The sequence below is a fragment of the Polypterus senegalus genome, chromosome 15 (assembly GCF_016835505.1).
Source record: "Polypterus senegalus isolate Bchr_013 chromosome 15, ASM1683550v1, whole genome shotgun sequence".
NCBI classification, from domain to species: Eukaryota; Metazoa; Chordata; class Cladistia; order Polypteriformes; family Polypteridae; genus Polypterus; species Polypterus senegalus.
In genome coordinates, this window is record NC_053168.1 from 125,475,957 (window position 1) to 125,495,966 (window position 20,010).

The following is a 20,010-nucleotide window of genomic DNA, read 5'->3' on the forward strand; positions in this document are numbered from 1 at the left end:
ACTGCGACTAATGAGAGCGAGTCCTAATCAGCAGAATCCCCGTTCACAGCAAATGGCGCTTATCGAATGAGCCTTATCATCTTTGGACTCCTTGCATTAATTTGGTGTAAAATTACTTAGCAGAGTGCACAGTAGCCCCCTCGAGGTCACACACGGTGGCCTCAGCAGGACTACTTAGCGACGCCGCTGCCCTCTGCTTTAGGCCGTGTGCCACTAGCCGCGCCTTCAAGTCGCCCCGCCATTCAAGCGCCACTCTCTCGTCCGCTTGCGGCGAGCCGCTCAGCTCTTTTATGGCGGCCTGATTGCGCCTCGTCAGTCGTCAGGCCGCTCAGTCCTGTGGTCAGCATTCCGTACGGTGCGAGAATGCTGGCGGGGGGCCCGGGAATGGCAGACGGAGCCCTGCTGCACTTTCGCTTTATTCCCGTCTCAGGCTCCCTCATCGAGGAAAAGGGCAACAGAAGGGAAGAGCAGAAGTGGAATCTGTGAGGCTGCCATCCCGGGGCCGCCTTTCATGTTTCGTTTTGATTTGATATTTGGAATAAAAACAAGAAACACAGAAGGGCCGCGGGCAGCGGGCAGCGGGCAGCCCTCGTCTCGGTGACACATGTGACAGATTTTACAGTTCAGCGTCATTGGACTTATCGTTATGTTAATTACCTGTCCATCCATCCATCCAACTTCCAAAGCCTCTTCACCCTGAGCAGCGTCACAGGAACCTGCTGCTTACCCATCAAGCACTGGGCACAAGGACGCCAGTCCATCACAGGGTAGACACACAGACAGACACGCCGAACCTGCGTGTCTTTGGGAGGAAACCCACAAGAACGCGGGGAGAACATGCAAGCTCCATGCCTGGAGGACCCGTGATGTGAACTCCAGTGCCCTCATCGTGTGGCTGCAGCCTTGCCACTGTGCCACCTCGGTGCCCCTAACGTTAATTATGCCATAAGAATTTCACTGTGGAAACCACAAACCTCCAAGCGTTCACAACGCCGCTCAGCTTTGTCTTCTTCAGCTCACCCGTCTCCCCCTTTTCTGCCGTAAGCTCCGTGTCGCCTCTTATTTCGTAAATCTCATGTCCTGCCAGCCTGCTTCCCGTTAGCCCTGCAGTGTCCGCTGCACCCTGCCCGTCTCGTGATGAGTCTGTGGAGATTTGTCCTCCTAGCGTGTAACTGCAAATGACGGCTTGGTGTTTTTGGGGTATTCTCTGTTTAGCTGAATTTAGCTGCTTGTGTTTATTTGGGCTCTTCAGTGTCTTTGCTATTTTTGTAGAACGTCTTGTTGTTTGTGAAGTCCGGTGTTGGGTGAATGAGCGGCTGAATTACTCGGTAAGCGGTGTGATGGTTGTGAGGGTCCTAATTACTCGTTTCAAGCCTCTTTAGACGCTCTTTCTGATGCTTGCCCCCAACTCGTGCCGAAGCAGTCCCAGCTGACCCCCCGACTCCCTTCCATCAGGTCACCTCTTAATCTCCACTTGCTTCAACTGGAAAGATCCGACTGCTCGGACTTTAGGTGGAAGTTCATAGCCCCCCGGCTTCATGCTGGGCCCTGAAAGGGGTCAGCTCACCAAACTCAGGCGCCTCAGCTCCGTCTCAATGCCGTTAAAAATCCAGAACTCGAGGGAGAATTACGAAATGTGAATTTCATTGATTAATCACATGATGCACGAGAAAAACAGAAACAGCTTACTTCCCAAAAGTACCTGAGATTTGTATAAAAATAAATGAAACTCCTTCAGATCATAAGAAAGCCCAACTACGACATTCTAGCACCCCAACAGTTTAAAACTCAAGGATGCATTTCAGAGCTCAAGCGGGACTCCACCGGCCCAGGAGACGCCATGTAGCTCCACAAGTGAGGACGGTGGCCCGATGACCGAGGGGGCTCAGTGATCGTCACCTGACAGTCACACTGGGACAGATAAGCCTACCGATGGTCTCCATAATCTCCATTCTGGAGAGCCAACCACACCACGTGAGACGCTGACGCCTTCCCACTGGACGTCGATGAGTTGTACACAAACATTCTAGGAAATGGCCGGAGTGCCACATGGACCACCGCATGAGGGTCTCGGAGCTCAGTGCTCATCAGGTCCGAATATGACGCCCCCCAACCGGGTCTTCTCAGGGCTTTGTGGGTATGGCTGGTCGATGCTTCAGGTAGCGTTAGGGTTGGCACCCCCTCTTGTCTCAGGGTGGCACTGTGGCCTCCTCCCCAGGCCTGCATTCTTACAGTTCTACTCTATTTGTACCCTGCTTCTTATGTGTTGTACCCCCCGTTCTGTTTCTGGGGACCCCCTGTGCTCCCTAATGTGGTTTTTGGCTCCCTGTGATTTTTCGGATGTAGTTTTGGCTTCTGGGTCTGTTTTAGGATTCTGCTACTCTTTTATGGACTGCTGATTTGTTCTTCTTCAGCTTACCTTTCTTGCCCCATTATGTGCCCAAATTCCTCCTTAATTAACCCCTTTGTTTCAGCTGCTTTGGCCAGGGCTTTTCCCATTGCCTTCTCCCTCTTGATATCAGCGTGACGTTCTTTTGTCTGTGCAGGCCTCATGCCTGCCTCTTGAGTTTGGGGTGAAGCTAATTTCGGGTTTTTAGGCCTCGTTTTGAGGCCTAGTTATAGGAAGTAAAGCCAGCCTGGCAATGCAAAACCAAAGCTAAGTGAAATTCAGCAACGTGATTTTTGTAAACTATTAAAAAAAAAACCAACTGCCTTTCTCTGTGCGCACGTCACACAGTCACCAGGCGCGTGACGAAACATTTGGGAAAATAAGCTACAAGATAATGGAGCCGATTACAGGACAGCTGAAATATGTGATGAATCACCGCAAAGTAAAGAAACATTTGGGAAGGTCGTGGCACAAAGGCGCAATGAAAACACAGAGGCTGTCGAGTCGTGAGAGCAGGCTGGGCATCGGCAGGGCATCGGCAGGGCAGGGCAGGTAAAGCCTCCATCCTGATACGGCACATCGAGATGGCAGTCAGAAAAGGGGGCCATTAGGAGCAGCTGAGCCTGCGGAGAGCGAGACACGCGTCACAACCAGGGAGAAGGAGAAGCGGCGACAGCGGGACTGTTCAGGGCTGTTGAGCTTCGAATGATTATTTATTGTCAAGCTCACACTGGCCCGTCGTGCCCCAAGAGGTGGGCACCTGCAGAGCTCAACACTCCAGTATCGACCAAACGAGTCCCGGAGGGTGAGGAGCAGAACGATCGCACACGATGACAAAGTCGAGCGGGAGAAGAAATAATATTGGAATTGTAGACGGTCCAAGAAAAGCAAAGCGAAATCTAAAGGTGGGCAGCCCAGCATGCTGTGCGTCGGGGGCACCAGGTAAGTAACGGGGAGCACAGAAGAGCTATCTGAGTGGGCCTGTTGACCTGACCCCCCCAAGTACCAACCACCTGATAATAATAATAATAATAATAACTGATAGAGACTCACGGGGCCTTCAAATGAGGAAGAGGAAGAGTGTGCATTTGAGTAATGGGGTGGAGTGCAATGACGTGGACAGGAACGACACGCGTCCAGTCAGTGACTTTGGCGTCGAGATTCTGGCTGTGGCAAAGTGAAACAATACGGAAAGTACACGGCGCTCAGGGCTGCCACTTTCAACGGCCCACCGCCCCATTTGCTCCTGTGGCCGATGCCCTTACCCGTTTATCACAATCAGTTCCATTTCTTTTGGTTTTCCAGTTGGAGGTCGCAGAGTGGTGTCAGTAGTGGGACCTGAACTCACAAGCTGAGGGTCTGAAGGCCAAAGCCTTACCCACTGCGCTGCACCACACTGCCCCTCAGGGGTCCGGCGAGTTGAAATGTGATGGACGTTTAGCTCGGCCAGGTTTAGCACAACACACGGCCGCTTCTCCTTACATCTGTGGACTTCACAAAGCAATTTCGAGCAATTCTGATGATTTACCGTGCGACGCATGGCAGCTCCATTAAGAACATTTGAGGCTTGCGGGGTTTTTGCTGTCGGCAGAAGAGACCACCACCAGGAGAAAAGAAAACTATTTTAACGATGCCTCCAAATTGTTCCAAGCCCCTTTTTATATTCAAGGGCACAGTTTAAGATCTCTCAAGTGGATCAAATATGGCCAAGAGTTTCTGCTCGATGCCAACTACCTATTATGCGCTTCACGACTGCAAACAAATTTTCTTTTCTGAACATCATTTGCTGCTCCCCCTGAGCGGCTGACTCGCCGATTATGAAAACAAAGAGAAAACGGTCGAGTGCTCAGCCGGCTCTCCGGATTCCAGTGACCTGCCGTAGGCCGCGGCCCTCGCCCTCCTCACAGACATGGGATGAGACTGGCACCCTGAGTCCTCTTACTTGGCAAAGGCGTGGGAATTTAGCAAAGGGTCAGGTTAGGGTGAGGGTACATTTAGGGTAATTATAATCCACCCATCCATAGCCTGAAAGTGACCCCCCACTTGTCGTAGGCAGGGTGGGTCACGGGGAGCCGAGCTCATACAGCATCCGGTGCAAGGCAGGAGCAAATCCCCGGACCGGGCCGATGCTGAACTCATTTATTACAAAATGGCATCTCAGAGAGTCAAAGCATGTCGGGGGGGAAATCAGTTAGCAAGCAACCATTAATAATAATCATCATCGTCATCATCGGAACAATGGCATTCAGAAGAGAACGTCCAAAATCAGAGCTGTCCTCATGACGTGGAACTCAGCTCAAAGAACGACATGCAGGTGTGCCAGTGCCACACTAAGACTTCGGGACCATCGACTGGAGAGAGCAGGAAATCCAGCAGATGGACGGGAGGACCACCAAGACACTGACTAAGTCTGGTCTCGTGTACAGAGTGTCCAGCCCGAGAAGAAGTAGTGGCTGTGGGCTCCTTGAGCCTCAGTGAACACTTCAAATGTACCAGACTGTCAAACGGCCGAGCGCTGACACTTCAGACCTGATATTTGTCCCCAGATAGTAACTTCTAGTCCTGAAGCCATCGAGTGCAGGATGAACGTTGTGCTGAATGATGAAAACTTCTCACGACTTCTCGTTGAAACCACTCCACGGTGAGACCCAGGGACAGACGTCAACAAGACCCTACCTGTGGATGGCTCTGGGCTGAAGGGCCAGACAGAAGGTCCCCTCAAGGTCCCCCCCGTAATACACACTCGCGGCACAAAGAAAATTCTCACGCTGGACAACACGTGCAGGATATGCCAGCAGCTGGAGGAGCACATCGGTCAGATTCCTGCTCGATGCTCAGCACGAGCCCAACAGAATACACTCATGGGCACACTCAGAGCGCCAGCTACCGGCACTGGTCGATGCTCCGTGGGCACGGCCGCCCAGTGTCTGATCGTAGGTCGTTGACATGGAGACCGCCTTCGATTCCTGTTGTACCGGTGTGGTGGGCCATTTGCCCATTTCCATTGTGTTCATGCGGGTTTTCTTCAGGAGTCTCATTGTCCTCCCAGAATACCCACGGGTGGTTCCTAACTGAATGGGGGTGTGCCCGAGTGCCCCACTGGTGCCATCGCAGGATGGAGGTGTGGCGTGGACATGGCTACCTGAGTGTTGTCATGGCGATAAGTGGACACATTCAAGGACAATGACACTTTTTAAAAGCTGCTTCCTCCCGGGTGTCTCCATTGTCTGCCATTAGCAGAGCATGAAGTGGACTCCCAAGCTGGCTGCTCTCATCATTTTGGATTTCACTTTAAAACGATGATCTGAACATCTTAAATGAGTCCTTTGTTCAAATAGCTCCGGATCTGTGCCACGCATTCTTCGTGAAAAGGAAGTCAGGAAGGAAAAGCTTTCTAGTCTATTGAGCGTCGGCCCGCTCTGTGCTGCGCTGCGCTGCATAGTCCATTTGCTGCACTTTTGGCTCGTGTCGTGTGGTCGGCTGGCCGGCCAGCCGGCGAGGTGAAGGCTCCGCTCCAACTGTCAAGTTCTGTGCGCCATAACGTGATGACAGAGCAGGAGAAAGGGAGGCTGCTGACTTTTGATTGTTTCTCATTTTAAACATTAAAATCAAATGACCCGTTGCTGCACTGGCAGCACTCCAACAAATTTTACTCTCATCTTCAAACTTTTAAAAGTGCGCCCGGTGTCACGAAATCAGAACATGCAGTGAATGGGCAGCTCAGAGGGTGAAGTGTGGCAGGCCATTGTGAGTCTGCCTGCCATGACTTCCTATTGGCACCTCTTAAGGCCGACCGTGGTGAAGACTGGACCTACAGCAGCGCTGGTTTGCCTCGAGTGGCCCCCACTACAGTGACCGTCACTTCATTGCCCACCAGTGACAGTACGTGACACTCATCTCATCACAGAGCGCTTATGGAGCTGACCGAGTGCAGACGCAAACCTGGATGGGGATTTGTTTGAGAATCTCGGCACCCTGGCGAGATCCACAGGGGCAGGAGGGCAGCAAACATCACCCTGTTGTGTTAAAAGGGGGTCCAGTAAGCCTAATGATGTGCTTCACAGGTGAACTTCTGGAAACAAAAGATCAAGCGGCAAGAAGAGGACCTCTGGGGCTTCACGAAGACGTGGCAATTCTATGAGGAGCTGAGAAAAGCAGGTGGTCACAAAATGGGATGAAACGGTCATCTGATGATCTGAATCTTCATCTCGGGGGGCAAGTCACAGGAAGTCGCTGCTGAGGGACCTCGACAGCTTACAGGCTTGGGCTGCCATTTAATATGAAGAACGACATAAAGGAAGGAAGGAAGGCAGACGGTTACATCTGAAGTCACAATGGAAGGTCAGAAATGCACGAGAAGACCCTGGGAGTCGTAGCGCCCAAACTGCCTCAGCTGGCACCCCTCGACTCTCCTCTGAGCCTCTCACCTCATCACGGCGTGCCCGTCCAGCGGCCCTGCAAAGACGCCTCATTCCTGCCACTTGTCCTCGCAGTCACCCACAGCTCACAGCCACGGGTACGAATACAAATAAGGAAATACAAACAAGCTATTTAGAATACTGAAAATAAAAAATACAAATGGAATATTTATACAAAAATATGAACGACAAACCAAAATAAGAATGAGACGGGCCAAGTCTGGCTATTGACACTGAGAGCAGTGCACTGCCATCTGAGACGATGATGTGACATGATGTAACCAGCAGGTGACATATGGTGACAATGGAGCACCACTGCCATGAGGAACAACATGACGGCCATCACATGGCCCACTGGACTTTGTGTAAGAGCATCTCAAAGTGTCCACCGTGCCAGGAAAAAACGGCGATGTGTTTAGTTTAGCTGTTTGCAGTAAAGCGTGACGTGCCACTGGTCTATAGTGGTGAGGCAATGTCACCAAACCTGAAAGGCGCTGTGCCATCGGGATTCTCTGATCATGTCTGAGCTCTTTTTTTTTTTCTCCCAGTATCCCCACTTTGCCCAGTTTCATGGAGATCTGTGTGAGTGAAGAGGGCTTTGAACTCAAACTCCTCGAAGCAGCAGTGCCAACCATCCCGCCATGTCTAATATACTAATTGTACCCGCATGTGTTCCCGGTCACGTCAGTGATGGCTGTCTGTTCTTATGATTCGGTGGGCTACTGAATCCACCTACATGCCCAGTATGCACACGTTTGCCAGCCATACTGCCCACAGACCAAGTGACTGGCGCTGCTGGACGATTCGAGGTCTCGTTTTCTGTTTTCGAGCAGCTCTGTGCAGACCGGGGATTATAAGGGCAGAGAGACAAGTCGCAGTGCGGGTGCCGTCCTGTGGGGGCTGCCACCCCGTGGGGGCTGCCGCTGTGTATATTTAGAGCTATGCAGGCTTATTATTAGTATTATTATTAGTATTATTAGTATTATTATTAGTATTATTAGTATTATTATTATTAGTATTATTATTATAAGTATTATTATTAGTATTATTAGTAGTATTATTATTAGTATTATTAGTATTATTATTATATGTATTATTATTATTATTATTATTATTATTATTATTAGTAGTATTAGTATTATTAGTAGTATTATTATTAGTATTATTATTATATGTATTATTATTATTTTTGCTGTCTTGACTGACTCTGTACGTTAGGCTTTGGCAGATACGGGTGCATTTTTGAAATAACAAACCTCCCTCCCTTTCGGAGATATTAAGACCCAGCAGCGTCCCTGCAGCCTTATTTGGACACGTGCTGCCGCCTGGCATACTGGGGGGCCTGGAGGGTACCACTCCTTCATTCTCACATGGGTTCTGCATCAGACAGCTTTGATGGACTTCACAGCGGGCACCATCAGAGGCCGGTGCCCGTCGCCTACCCGGTCCCTTCTCTGCCATCTCCTGAGTAACGCAGATTCAGAACACAGACGGCCGGCTGCCCGTTTGTAAACATCGTGTTTCACTTTGCAGTTTTGGGTTTTGATTTTCACTTTTGTTAATTAGGCCTGAGCCCAGAAGACAGACGTGTCCTAAAAAGGCAGAGGTGGAAACGAAACCTGGTCACTTCCTCGATGGCACCTGGCGTGCAGACAGCCTCGGCCTCACCAAGACACAGGAAAGGGCACTTGCTGGGCAATGCCAAGGTAATGGCGCAGTCCCGTGAAGTTCACGATGGAGAGTCCTGCTATATCCTGTCCAGCCTGTCACATTTTAGACTGGTAATGTGGTGCAGTGGTTAAGGCTTTGGACTATGAAACCCTGAGGTTGTGGGTCCAAATGGCACTGCCAACACATCACTTCACCTGCCTGGGCCTGTATCGTAAAAGCTGTATGGTGCTTTGAATAAAGATGTCAGCCAAATAAGTAAATGTTCTGAAACACGCCCTGCGCTCCTCCATGATGATGTGAGCAGGTGTGTGCTGCGGATTGGGGGGAACTAAAACTAAAGCGCCTGATTAATAAAAGCAGTGCCACGCCAGACCAGACCTTCTCTCAGTCCTCTGCAGACCATCCACAGGACATCCTGTACAGTTCCCATTGACGACATCACGTCCGGTTCCGGTGCCATTGATGACGTCACTTCCAGTCCCGATGACATCACTTCCTGTCTCGGCCTTAAAAGCCGCCATCCTTACAGCCTTAAAATCAGTTCTGTTTTGGACTTGAACCTGAACACAACTCATCCACCAATCCCATTTACCAGCTGTGGAGCCAGGGGTGATGTTGTCGGGATCAGAAGTGACGTCATCGATGGGCCCGGAAGCGGAAGTGATGTCATCAATGGAGCGGGATTTCCCATGGATGGTCTGCAGAGGACTGAGAGAGAAAGTCAGTGCAGCTTGCCACCCCCTGGTCTGGAGTGGCACTGCTGTTATTATTCAGGCCCCTTAGTCCCCCCCACCAACCGCACGTGTGTGACAAGACACAGGAGGCTTTAGAGGAATTCGCCACCTAAAAACGACGTGTTTTAAATACGGCACAAGTTGCTCGTAGGGATGGATGAGGAAATTTTAAATCTCATGTTTTCATGCAAAAAAGTATGATAGAATGCAAGCCAATGGTGACCAGTAGTGACCAGTGCTGTGCAACAGCGAATGATATAAAAGTGTCCACAAACAAATCATGTCAAGTCGTACGCTCACAACGGGCAAAGCATCCGCATTTCTAGCTAAACTATCATTTAATAAAAACTCCAGAGAAATCAGAGCAGTGCCAAGTGAGCTTCGAGTTCAAGGCAGGACTCGTGACCAATGAGTGAGGAGAAGGGGCGGGACTTTACTACGTGCATCATCGACAATTTCATGAAACTGAATCCAAAGCGAGCCTCGGCGGTGGCACTCGTCACACCATCGTCATCAAGGAGATGTCAGCGGTTGACGCCTGTAGAGCCCCTCAAGTGTTCCATGGAGATTTGGGGTCTTCTACTTGGCTAAGGAGGTTTTCTCCTTAAAAGTAACAGAACATCATTTTTCCAATTTCTTATTTTTCGTATTCTGCTCTGTTTTTTGGAAAGGATTAGAGTTGGATGACAAGGGGGGTCGGCGTGTTTGTCCTGCAGTGACCCAGTAAAGGCTCCTTCATCCCTGCCTTGATCATCACACAGCCATCGTGGACTCCTGTGACCGTGTGTTGGATGGACAAAGAGCCTCAACGCTCGTCTTTCATGGACCCCTTTGAACCCTCTTACTTTTACAACTACAACTTGTGTACCTCCTACCTGCCAGCCTCTGGGGACCCCGGTAATCTGAAGCCCACCTAAAACATGTGTTCTCTCCTTTGAAGAGACAAAGCTGGCTCTTCCTGTTTAAAGAGCAGTGGCACAGAATCCCACATTCCAGACACTTCTGTCCGCTGTGACTTCCCACATTTAACATTCCCTCCCACCAGCCAAGAAACAATCCGCCTAAATGATTCATGCGACGCGTCCTTATGTGGGCGAGAGATCACTTGAATGATAACTCGGAGGCACCCTCAGAGTGCCCTCCAATGCCCAGACCCCGCTCAGTCCATTTGAGGGGCACTGGGAGGTGCAGAGCGAGGCCGACCCCGGAGGAGATGCCAGTCCAGTATAAGACCCGCACATTCAGAGCTGGTGGTCTGCAATCATCAATTCATGATAATTGAGCCCTGAAGGACACCACTGTCAATTTCACCTAATTCTGAGCCTAACCCTCTGCTTTCTGGGTCTGTGCCCACCGCACCCTGAACTGCCACTAACCCCTCACGTGGTATCTTGCCAAAAGCCTTCTGAATATCCAGATAAACAAAGTCAGATGAGTCACCCTGAGCGGACCCTCTTGTTGCTTCGTCAGAGAATTCCAGCCTTTCAGTTAAAGTTGGCCTCCCTCGTTTGAGCGCATGTTGAGTATTTGCTACCAGTCCTGTTGGTGCCCCGTGCCACTCCATCTTTTTCTTAATAAGTTCCTCCACGTTGAGCCTACTGGCATGGAGTCACTTGGATCTGCCCGAGTGCCCTTTTAATGTGGCGGGTTAACATTGGCTGGTCTCCAGTCTTCACGAATCTACTCGATGTGCTGAGATTTTCGACTAATGTGTGCCAAGATCTGCTCTCGCTAACTTCTTTAAGCACTCCATGATGAATGTGACTTGTTAGCCTATTTAATCCAAGCAGCTCTTCTCCTTCGAGAATTTCCAACTCACTCGGCACCTCCTTAGTAGTCCCTGTTACTGCCGCAGGTCGGCGACTTTTTCGCGCGTATAAACTTTACTCTCCTTTACCGTTCCCGATAATCTTCACCTCCTCCTGTCCTGCTGAGAGCCCAACAGGTGATTTATTTACTGAGCCAAACTGGGAGAAGTGTGTGAAAGTGAAACCTGAACCAATAAAAATACACCGAGCTAGCAACTCCTAACGAGAGACAAGAAGCAAAGTCGATAAAACAGGCAAAGAGTTCAAACCAAACGAAACTCGCGAGAAGCAAAGTGACACAAGATTTCTGATTTACGGTAAACGACTTTCTGCCAAACCTGGAGAGTTACATCCTGGTCACTTGACCCTAGCGGTCCAATCACCTCTTCATCCTGGATATTACACAATGGCCTCCTCCCTCATTGGTGTGTTAAAACGCAGCCCCTCATGACGTCTAAAAGCTCCTGCGCTGGCACTCCGCGATTGGCAGGGTTAGCCCAGTCACCGTTTGGGTAATTAAAGTCCCCCATGACTCTAATAATTGTATTATTATATTATTGTGAATTCAAAGTACTGTCTACATGAGGGGGTCTATGACAAACTCCTAAAATAGGGTCTCAACCCTCAGCCCAGATGTCCTCACTAAGGTCAAGAGGTCACGTGACGTGAGTTTTAGTCGCAGGGTCTCTCAAATGCGCTGATCTTGTCGCCAGACTACCACCATGACCAGTGTGACCATCTCAGCCCGGCCGGGACGCCCAAAGGATGGAAGGATGGGGGAAGGCAGATACTTTTGGATGCTTCTTCCCACAAAACGCTAGATGGCAGCTTCCATGGAAGGTATTGGTGCCCCAGATTCCCACAGGACTTGGACTTCAGTTGCTCAGCCCTGTTGGGTGCCGTGGTGCCACCAGGGGGAGCTGTAAAGGGACAGGAGGACGCGTGGCTTATTTATGGTACTGCCAGGTCACGAGGACAGAAGCTCCAAAGTACTGAAGAATAAAGCCAGCTCTTCATTTGACCCGGAAGTGCTTCTGTCCTGCCGAGCACGTGATTGGCTAGCACTTCCGGGTCAAGGACTCTTTGAAAGACTGCTGGAGACCCGGCAAGTGAGCCGGAGTCGGGCGGAGGAGAGTTACATTACGTTACGTTATATTATATTATATTATATTATATTATATTATATTATATTATATTATATTATATTATATTATATTGTATTATATTATATTATATTATATTATATTATATTATATTATATTATATTATATTATGTTATATTATATTATATTGTATTATATTTTATTATATTATATTATATTATATTATATTATATTATATTATATTATATTATATTTGTGCTTACTTTACCATTTCTTTACCTGTGCTATTGTGGCTGTGCTGCTTAGGCACTGAGACTAAGAAGTCAAACAATTAAAACACTTCCTGGGACTCTTCCTCGGTGTCCAGAGCATCTGTCTGTCTGTCTGTCGGGGGGGGGGGGCAGCAGAGACCCCTAGCGTTTACACTGCTGAGTCGTGGACTGGTTGGGCCGAGTCACTGGGTTTGTCAGACCAGATGAGCGCACCGCCAACTGTCACCGACTCACGGAGGCTTCGACTTCAAATCACTGGAAATGTCACCAGATGTGACTGACATGAGCGCAGGCTGTGGCTCGTCGTCCGACTGAAGAAGACTTGCATTGGAATTCTGTTTGACGCCACGCGGCCCCCTTTCTGTTCGGTCCATCCTTCCTTAGCACTGTGTGCCCCCCGTTGATGTCCTGCTCATCTCCATCTGTGCTATTCAGCCAGGTTTCTGCTCTGATGTCCTAATTAAGTTCATCCACAGACGACGGCGACTCATTCTTCACACGTTTTTGACACTCGTAACATTCAAGTGAACTGTTTTTACGCATTACCATAACCGTGGCAGCTAGAAATCCAATTGCTATGCGTATTTGATGTTTGAAGTTCTAATCACTGACCTCCCCAACACATGACAGCCCCTTCTGTTCAAATGGTGGGGCAGGTCCCACCTGTTCCAGGAGGAGCCCCAGTGCCCCTTAACCCTATGCCCTTGTACCCTACACCAGGGCCTTCTGATGTCCTCGGTCTTAACCTGGACTGGCATGTAGCACAGGCAGAGCTTCAGAGAAGACCACCGTGACAGTTGTGCTCCTCAGCTCACCACTTCACTCTTTACACCCGGATTGCAGAACTGGCCCTTATACTTAGAAGAGCTGGGTGTTCTGGGGGCTCAAGACCCCAAGTCTGCTCCATCAGAAAGCACAGACATTAATGGTGACGTTCCTGCTGTTCTGAACCTGACGCCTCTCTCTAAAAGCGCCTTCGTCCTGTTCACAGGCTGGTGAAGCCCCCTGTGCTGGGAGAGCTAAGAGCAAAGTGAGAGCTTCAAAGCACTTCAGACCGTGCAGGTTGGGCCAAAATGTCCATGCCATCCATTTGCTTTACTCCTCAGCGGGATGGCGAGCTGCAGTAAAGGTGGCGCTGCGGGGGCCGAGGCTGGGCCATCACATTCAGCACAACAGAGAAGACAGAGAACTGAACTCAGCCCCTGGCAGTGGCGAGACATCACTGCTAACAGCTGTGCCACCTAGCAATGTGCCACACACTCAAAATCAAAGTGACAAGCCTAAAACGTCAATCGGAGAATCCCAGAAAAGTCCCCGTCACCTAACGTCACATGGCATGCCACCCTCAAAGCCTAATTCAGGGACACGGGGGCCACCGCCAGACCTGGCAGCATTGAGCACAAGGCAGGACCCACCCTGGGCTGGACCCCCTGGACAGACACTCTGACTCCTAAGATCAAAATGCTCTAAAAGTGCCGCTGAGCGCCAGGAGACAACTGGACTTTTTATTGCATGAGAGCAAAAGCGCAGAACAAATATTTGGACGGCCAGTTGCATTCCTCTTTTATTGAGTTCCTCCTCTTTTCTGTTCAAACTTCATATCTTCTTTTATCCCTACGGATCTTTACGGGTCTTTGTGAGACGTTACGTGCCACAGTAGCAGTGGAATTTAGGAAATTCTGCTCGACATGAACAAAAACTCATCCCCTCATCTTCTGAGCGCACCGCTCCTGAGTCGGGGTCGCCGGGTCGGCGTGAAGCTTCTGTTAAAACCATCTGTGCAGAATGGAGGGCATGGAGTCCCGAGCGGCGACGCTCAGAAAGGGGTCGAGATGAAGCTCGTTAACGAGTCAACTTGTACCTGGAGCACTAAAGTGGGCAGAAAAAAAATGAAAAAATAAAAAGAGAGAAAAGCAGACGAAAAAAAAAAAAGAAAAATGACGACGTGCCGTCAAAGTGCAGCCGACCAGCGAGAAGAACCTGCGAGGCCGCGGAGCGCATCTGGGCAACGCATTAACGGGCGAGCGACGCCCTCGTAGATCTGGCAGCGTGACGTCTCCTTTAAGGGGAAGGCGGCTTTCTGCTTTCTTTATACCCCCTTTCGCTGGACTCCTCCATCGGCTCGAAATCTTCGGACACATTCATGCAAGAGGACGTTCAGGCTGAAGAACAGGACGAGCCGCTGGAAACTTCTGGACCTGACGGACAGAAGCGACGATCGTCCTCGTGGTCAGCCTGGCAGGGTCCTTCAGTTCTACCACCGAGCCAACTGGCGGTCTGTGTGTCTTTTAAACAGCGGCACTCACACCCGCTCGTACTACAAGTGTATAGCGCCTTTTCACAGTTTTCTTTTTATTTTTTCCGTCCTCCCTGGCCATCGGACCTTACTTTTATTCAGTGTTAATTAATATTACCTAATTGCATCGTTTTAATCTTTCTTCATCCTGTAAAGCACTTTGAGTTCCATCATTTGTATGAAAATGTGTGACAGAAATCAATGTTGTTTTTGTTTCAATTCTATATCTCTATAGAGCATATAGCGCCTTTCACTTAAATGTATATTATATTGTGTCTTTATATATATATTTATTTAGCTATTATGTAGTGCCTTCATATCTATTTATAATTTAAGTCGTTCTCATCTCTCAAAAGATATAGAATACATTCCGCACCTGTTCATCTGCTGCCTCTCATATCCACCCATTATATAATGTCTTTAATAGCTGCAGTATCTGTGTGTCTATCTTTGTATCTGAAGTAGCGCCTTTGTGCGTCTGTTAATGTATCTATAATTATAGTGCCTTCTACAAGGTAGTCAAATGTCAATGGCATTACATATTTATGCTGTATATACGAGCGAGTGTCTGCCAAACAATACAAAGAGTACACGACACGTGGGGCTCGTCAGGTGCGCGCACTTCACCTTAGAAGGCGACCGTCGAGTCTGACGCTGTGCCACGGCAGCTGGGCCGCTTGTTGGGAGCGTGGAGATCGGCGGAGTATTACATTCTCTCAATATATATATACATACGCGTGTGTGTGTAAAATGCCTTACATATACTACCTCTCATTTCAAATGTATCTATGTGTATCTATGAAACAGTGTCCTTCACATCCATCTATATAAGAAAAAGAAGAAAAAAAGAAAAATCGCGAGTGCTCTTCCCTCGACTCTCTCGTAGACTCAGATATGGAGATGGATATTTGAGGAGAAAACCGCAAGACAAGGATTATACTTTTATAATATTCTGCACATTAAAGAGTCATCAACACCAAATCAAATAAAACTAATAATATATTGAACAATTATTATAAAAGTTATGTTTATCGAACTTTTATGATAATTGTTCAATATATTATTAGTTTTATTGGATTTGCTGTTGACGACTTTTTAATGTACAGGATATTATAAAAGTATAATCCTTGTCTTGCGGTTTTCTCCTCAAATATCCATCTCCATATCTGAGTGACCCTGTGTTCCGATTCAGCGGGTTAGAAAATGGATGGATGGACGTTTATCGAAATCCCAACATCGAATATTTGGACCATTCCAATGCTTTCCCAATACGAGAAAGTAAAAAGCAGCAGCTGCTCGTTCACTGGCGGCACTGGAGCGCAGAGGAAGGCCGTGGGGGGCTTTGACTGCAAGCAGGGGCTCGGAGGCCAAAAGCAGTGAATCTGCTGGAATTCGGAGGTGTCGCTCACGAAGACGTCGCGGGTCACGAAAGAAAGAAAGAAAGAAAGAAAGAAAGAAAGAAAGAAAGAAAGAAAGAAAGAAAGAAAATCGTACGACATGAAAGGCGCTATATATAAGAAAGCGTGTGCATAAGTGGATCCTCACAGAGCCAGGCGTGAAAGGCGCTATATCCACTCAGACTCACACAGAGCCAGAAGCCTTCTGTATATTTAGGAATGTGAGAAGAAGACCTGAGGACAGGAAGAGAAGAACATGCAAAGTCCATGTAGGCCTGGCTGTGAGGAATCACCACATCCTATTGTCCAGGCTGCTGCTTTCTGGTTGGTAGAACGAGGAGACCCTCCGACTTTTACCAAACAGCCTGACCGATGCACGTTGACAGTTTGTTATTTTCGCAGTGAATGTTAAAACTTCGGACCACTCGGATCAATCGACTGGAGAGTGGACAGTGGGAAACGTGCGCTGCTTGACATCACCGACGACCTCGGATATCCACGTAATGTCATGTCAGCAGTTGAGGATTCGAGCTGACTGACCACCGGCTGACCGCTGAGAGATCTGCGGGTCGGAATTAGAAATGAAAAAGAAATGGCAGCTGAAAGAAATGGCGGCGGAAAGTGCAGACTGTACGGGTGGGGGGCAAATTAATGACAATAACAGTTACGAAGTGGATACAACACCGCTGGTCTTGATAATAATAATAATAATAATAATAATAATAATAATAATAATAATAATAATAATGCCACTGTGCACATGACAGTCCTACTGAGACAGCAGCCCCTCAGTCGTCATCCACTGACCCCCCCACTGATCCACTGACTGCTACGGGACAGCTCCACCTTTTATAGCGCCTTCACACCGCCGCTCCAGGGCCATCGGGGCAGCGTCAGCCTGCGGTGATTTTGTGAAAGGCGCTATATGACATCGGAGATTTCTTGGCTCTTCGGAGTATTAGCGAGTTTTTAAACTAACGTGCCGAGCGCGGTTTTCGGAGGTGATGAATGAGTTGCGCTGCGCGTTATTAATTCGAAAGTCTCCGAGTCCTTTCTGCGTTTGGACGAGACGATAACTTCTGAAAAGGGGTCCATTAGTGCAAGCAGCGGGAACATATGGCCGGCTTAACTGTCGAGACTGAAGTGTTGTTAAAATACTTTTCTGTAAGAGACTAATGTCATTTTCAAATTCGGAAAAGCACGAGGCGAAAGGAAAAGCGAAGAGGGCGATTTATAAATCCATGACATGATATTATTTAAACCATATGGAGAAAAAAGAAAGAAAAGGCAAATGTAAAGAGAGCCTAATTAGTCTTTGTAGGCTTCAGTCGGGCTTATGAACTTGACGATGGCAGCTCGTCGCCGTCTACATGGGGACAGAAAGCGACCAGCGACAGCCAATCGGAAGGGGACTGAGGTGCGTGTGCGTGTGTGTGTGTGTGTGTGTGTGTGTGTGTGTGTGTGTGTGTGTGTTTTGTGTACACATAAATATCTCACTATCTGCTTTACAGCATCAGAAATCTTAAGAGAAGTAGAAGCAGCTGAAGTGACCTGCTCGGGGTCGTCCATTGTAAGTAATGGGATTTGAACCCACAGCCTCAGGGGTTTGAGACCCAAAGTCTTCATCCCTCCGCCACTCGTAGCACAAGGAAGGTCCTTTACTTTCTTCCTCCCTGCAATTCTATTTTGTAAATGACCTTCATAACTCAAATCGAGCCTTTAGGAAGGCGCATTGGCGCAGATTCATCTGTGGACCTGCAGCGTGTGTGAACATGGAGGAGATGTACGGGACACGGAGACGTGTGAATGTTCTCTCTACCTTATACACGTACAGTAAGTACAGTATATACCGTATACTCACACACACACACACTTTTGGGGGTCATTAAAAGAGTACATTTCACAGTGAGAATTTTAAACTGGGATCATTCCAAACAAGCTGAGATGTCAACCAAGTTCAAGAAGGTAATGAGATTTTTAAAGGTTGGTCCCTTTCAAGGACTCGGCGTGCCAGGCAGAATTTGGGCACATGATGCCCACTCTGGCTGCTCTATGGATAGTCTGAGCCCAGCCGAACTGCAGGTTTCTCACACAACTCTGAGCGCTGCTTCCATTGGCCCGTGGAATGTCTGCCCCCTTCATGTAACTCTTAAATTCAACCCACCCATCCATCCGTCCATTATCTCATGAGTTGAATCCTGTTCCAGGCTACAAGAAGCTGGCAATATCAAACAAAATGAAGCCCATGCAGGTGGAGATCCAGTCCATTGCCGGTTCCACACTTCCACAGCGTCGTTTAACAAAATGCAAACACCTTTAGGACGTTTTGGGGGAAACCCAATGGGAAGGGGTCATCTTTGGGATGTGGCAGAGAAAACCAAAGGAAAATCCCACATGGATTCGGGAAAACACACGGCATTCACATACAAGGCATGTTTAGAGTCAAACACCCATCTATGAAAAATGTCACGAGGGCAGTGAGGAGAAAGTGTAGAAGTCATAGAGAACGCCACTGGGACACTGGGAGAACATGCAGACTCCACACTGACATTAGCCAAGAGCAGCGAGTCCACCTGAAGTGCCACCTACCAGACCAACGTGCTACATGACAACAAGACCAAGTGGCGGAGCCCACCGTTTAAAAAACAGATTGAGACTCTGACCCCCGGGATAACCTCCACCTGCACAAGTCCACAAGTCAAAGAGGATCACCTTTGCAATGGCGGCCATTTGCGATCGGGCTCGCTGATCCATTCGCCAGGTAAGCTATCGCCACCCGTTAAGACGCCCCCGGTCACACACACACACACACACACACACACACCGGCCAGCCTTACCTTCTGCAGCCACTGCGTGTAGTTCTCCATGACGTGCTCCAGGCGCTGGATCTTCTGCGTGGAGAACTCCTGGTCCACCTGCGGCGCGTCCCTCTGCAGGGCGTTCGCGCTGTGCGGCTCGGCGGCGCCTTCTCGGCAGTTGCCGTCGTTCTCGGGAAGCAGGAAGGTGTAGGAGCACTGGCCGTGCTGGATGCGGTTGTACCTCCTGCCGCTGCTGTCCGTTCCTCGCCGCTGGGCACCGACACCTGTCTCGGGCATCATGACGGGCAGGAGGACGAGGAAGAGCACGTGATCTCCTCGCATATTCCTTCTGACAAGGACGGCTTCGGACGTGACGTGACTGTGGCGGACCTGAGCGGACCTGCTCGCCGCTTCAAAGGCTTCTTCTCATCCTGCTGCTCGTTCGGAGTCCTCCTGGTCGGGGCTGGCGGCTTGGCAGCCCTCTCGGCACTTTAAATGGCAGGAGGAGTCGCCGGCGCAGCCCAGCCGGACACTTTTTTTCTCTGTCTGTCCCGTCTGTCGCTCTGTCGCTTCTCGCCAGCAGCGCTCTGTGAGGACCTGCGTGTGGCTCGAGACCGGCTGCTGGACGCAGACTGCCCGCCTTCCCCGCACGAAGACTTGAGTGGAATGCGCGGACGAGTGCGCCCCTGCGCGAAGGGGGCTGGAGGGGGCGGGGTGGGGGATCGTCTTACACACACAGAGGCTGCATGACCTCAGGCAAGTACGGGAGTCCGGCCCCTGTGCCATGGAAGTGAGTGAGGAGCGGCTTGGAGATAAGGCGGTGACGAGTGGCAGCGGCTTACAGGGGCCGACAAGACCCTCCGGTTGGGGTTTGGACTCTATTTTGATCTACGCAGAGTATTCTTATTCAATAATGGCCATATTTCAGATACAATTCGTTACATTTCACTTGCTTTCTTTCCGTTGGAACCCAGGCAGGTGAAGTGATTTGCTCAAAGTCACACTGAGTCAGTATTAGGATTTGAACCCGCAGCTTAACCACTGTGCCACACTGCCTGCCTACTTTAATGAAACAAAACCTCTCTGTCCGTCTGCCCATCCATCCACTTTAATACCCCGCTCAT

At 49.3% G+C, this 20,010-nt stretch overlaps 1 protein-coding gene across 2 annotated transcripts in view; it reads right to left on the reverse strand.

The window, feature by feature from the left end:
- angpt1 (angiopoietin 1) overlaps nucleotides 1-19,563 on the reverse strand; it is a 100,390-nt gene extending 80,827 nt beyond the window's left edge. For both annotated transcript variants that reach the window (XM_039736543.1, XM_039736542.1), the window contains exon 1: nucleotides 18,926-19,563. In XM_039736543.1, coding sequence (XP_039592477.1) covers nucleotides 18,926-19,228 — 303 coding nt within the window. In that variant the 5' untranslated portion in view covers nucleotides 19,229-19,563. The remainder of the gene's footprint in view (nucleotides 1-18,925) is intronic.
- Between the last annotated feature and the right edge of the window lie 447 nt (nucleotides 19,564-20,010).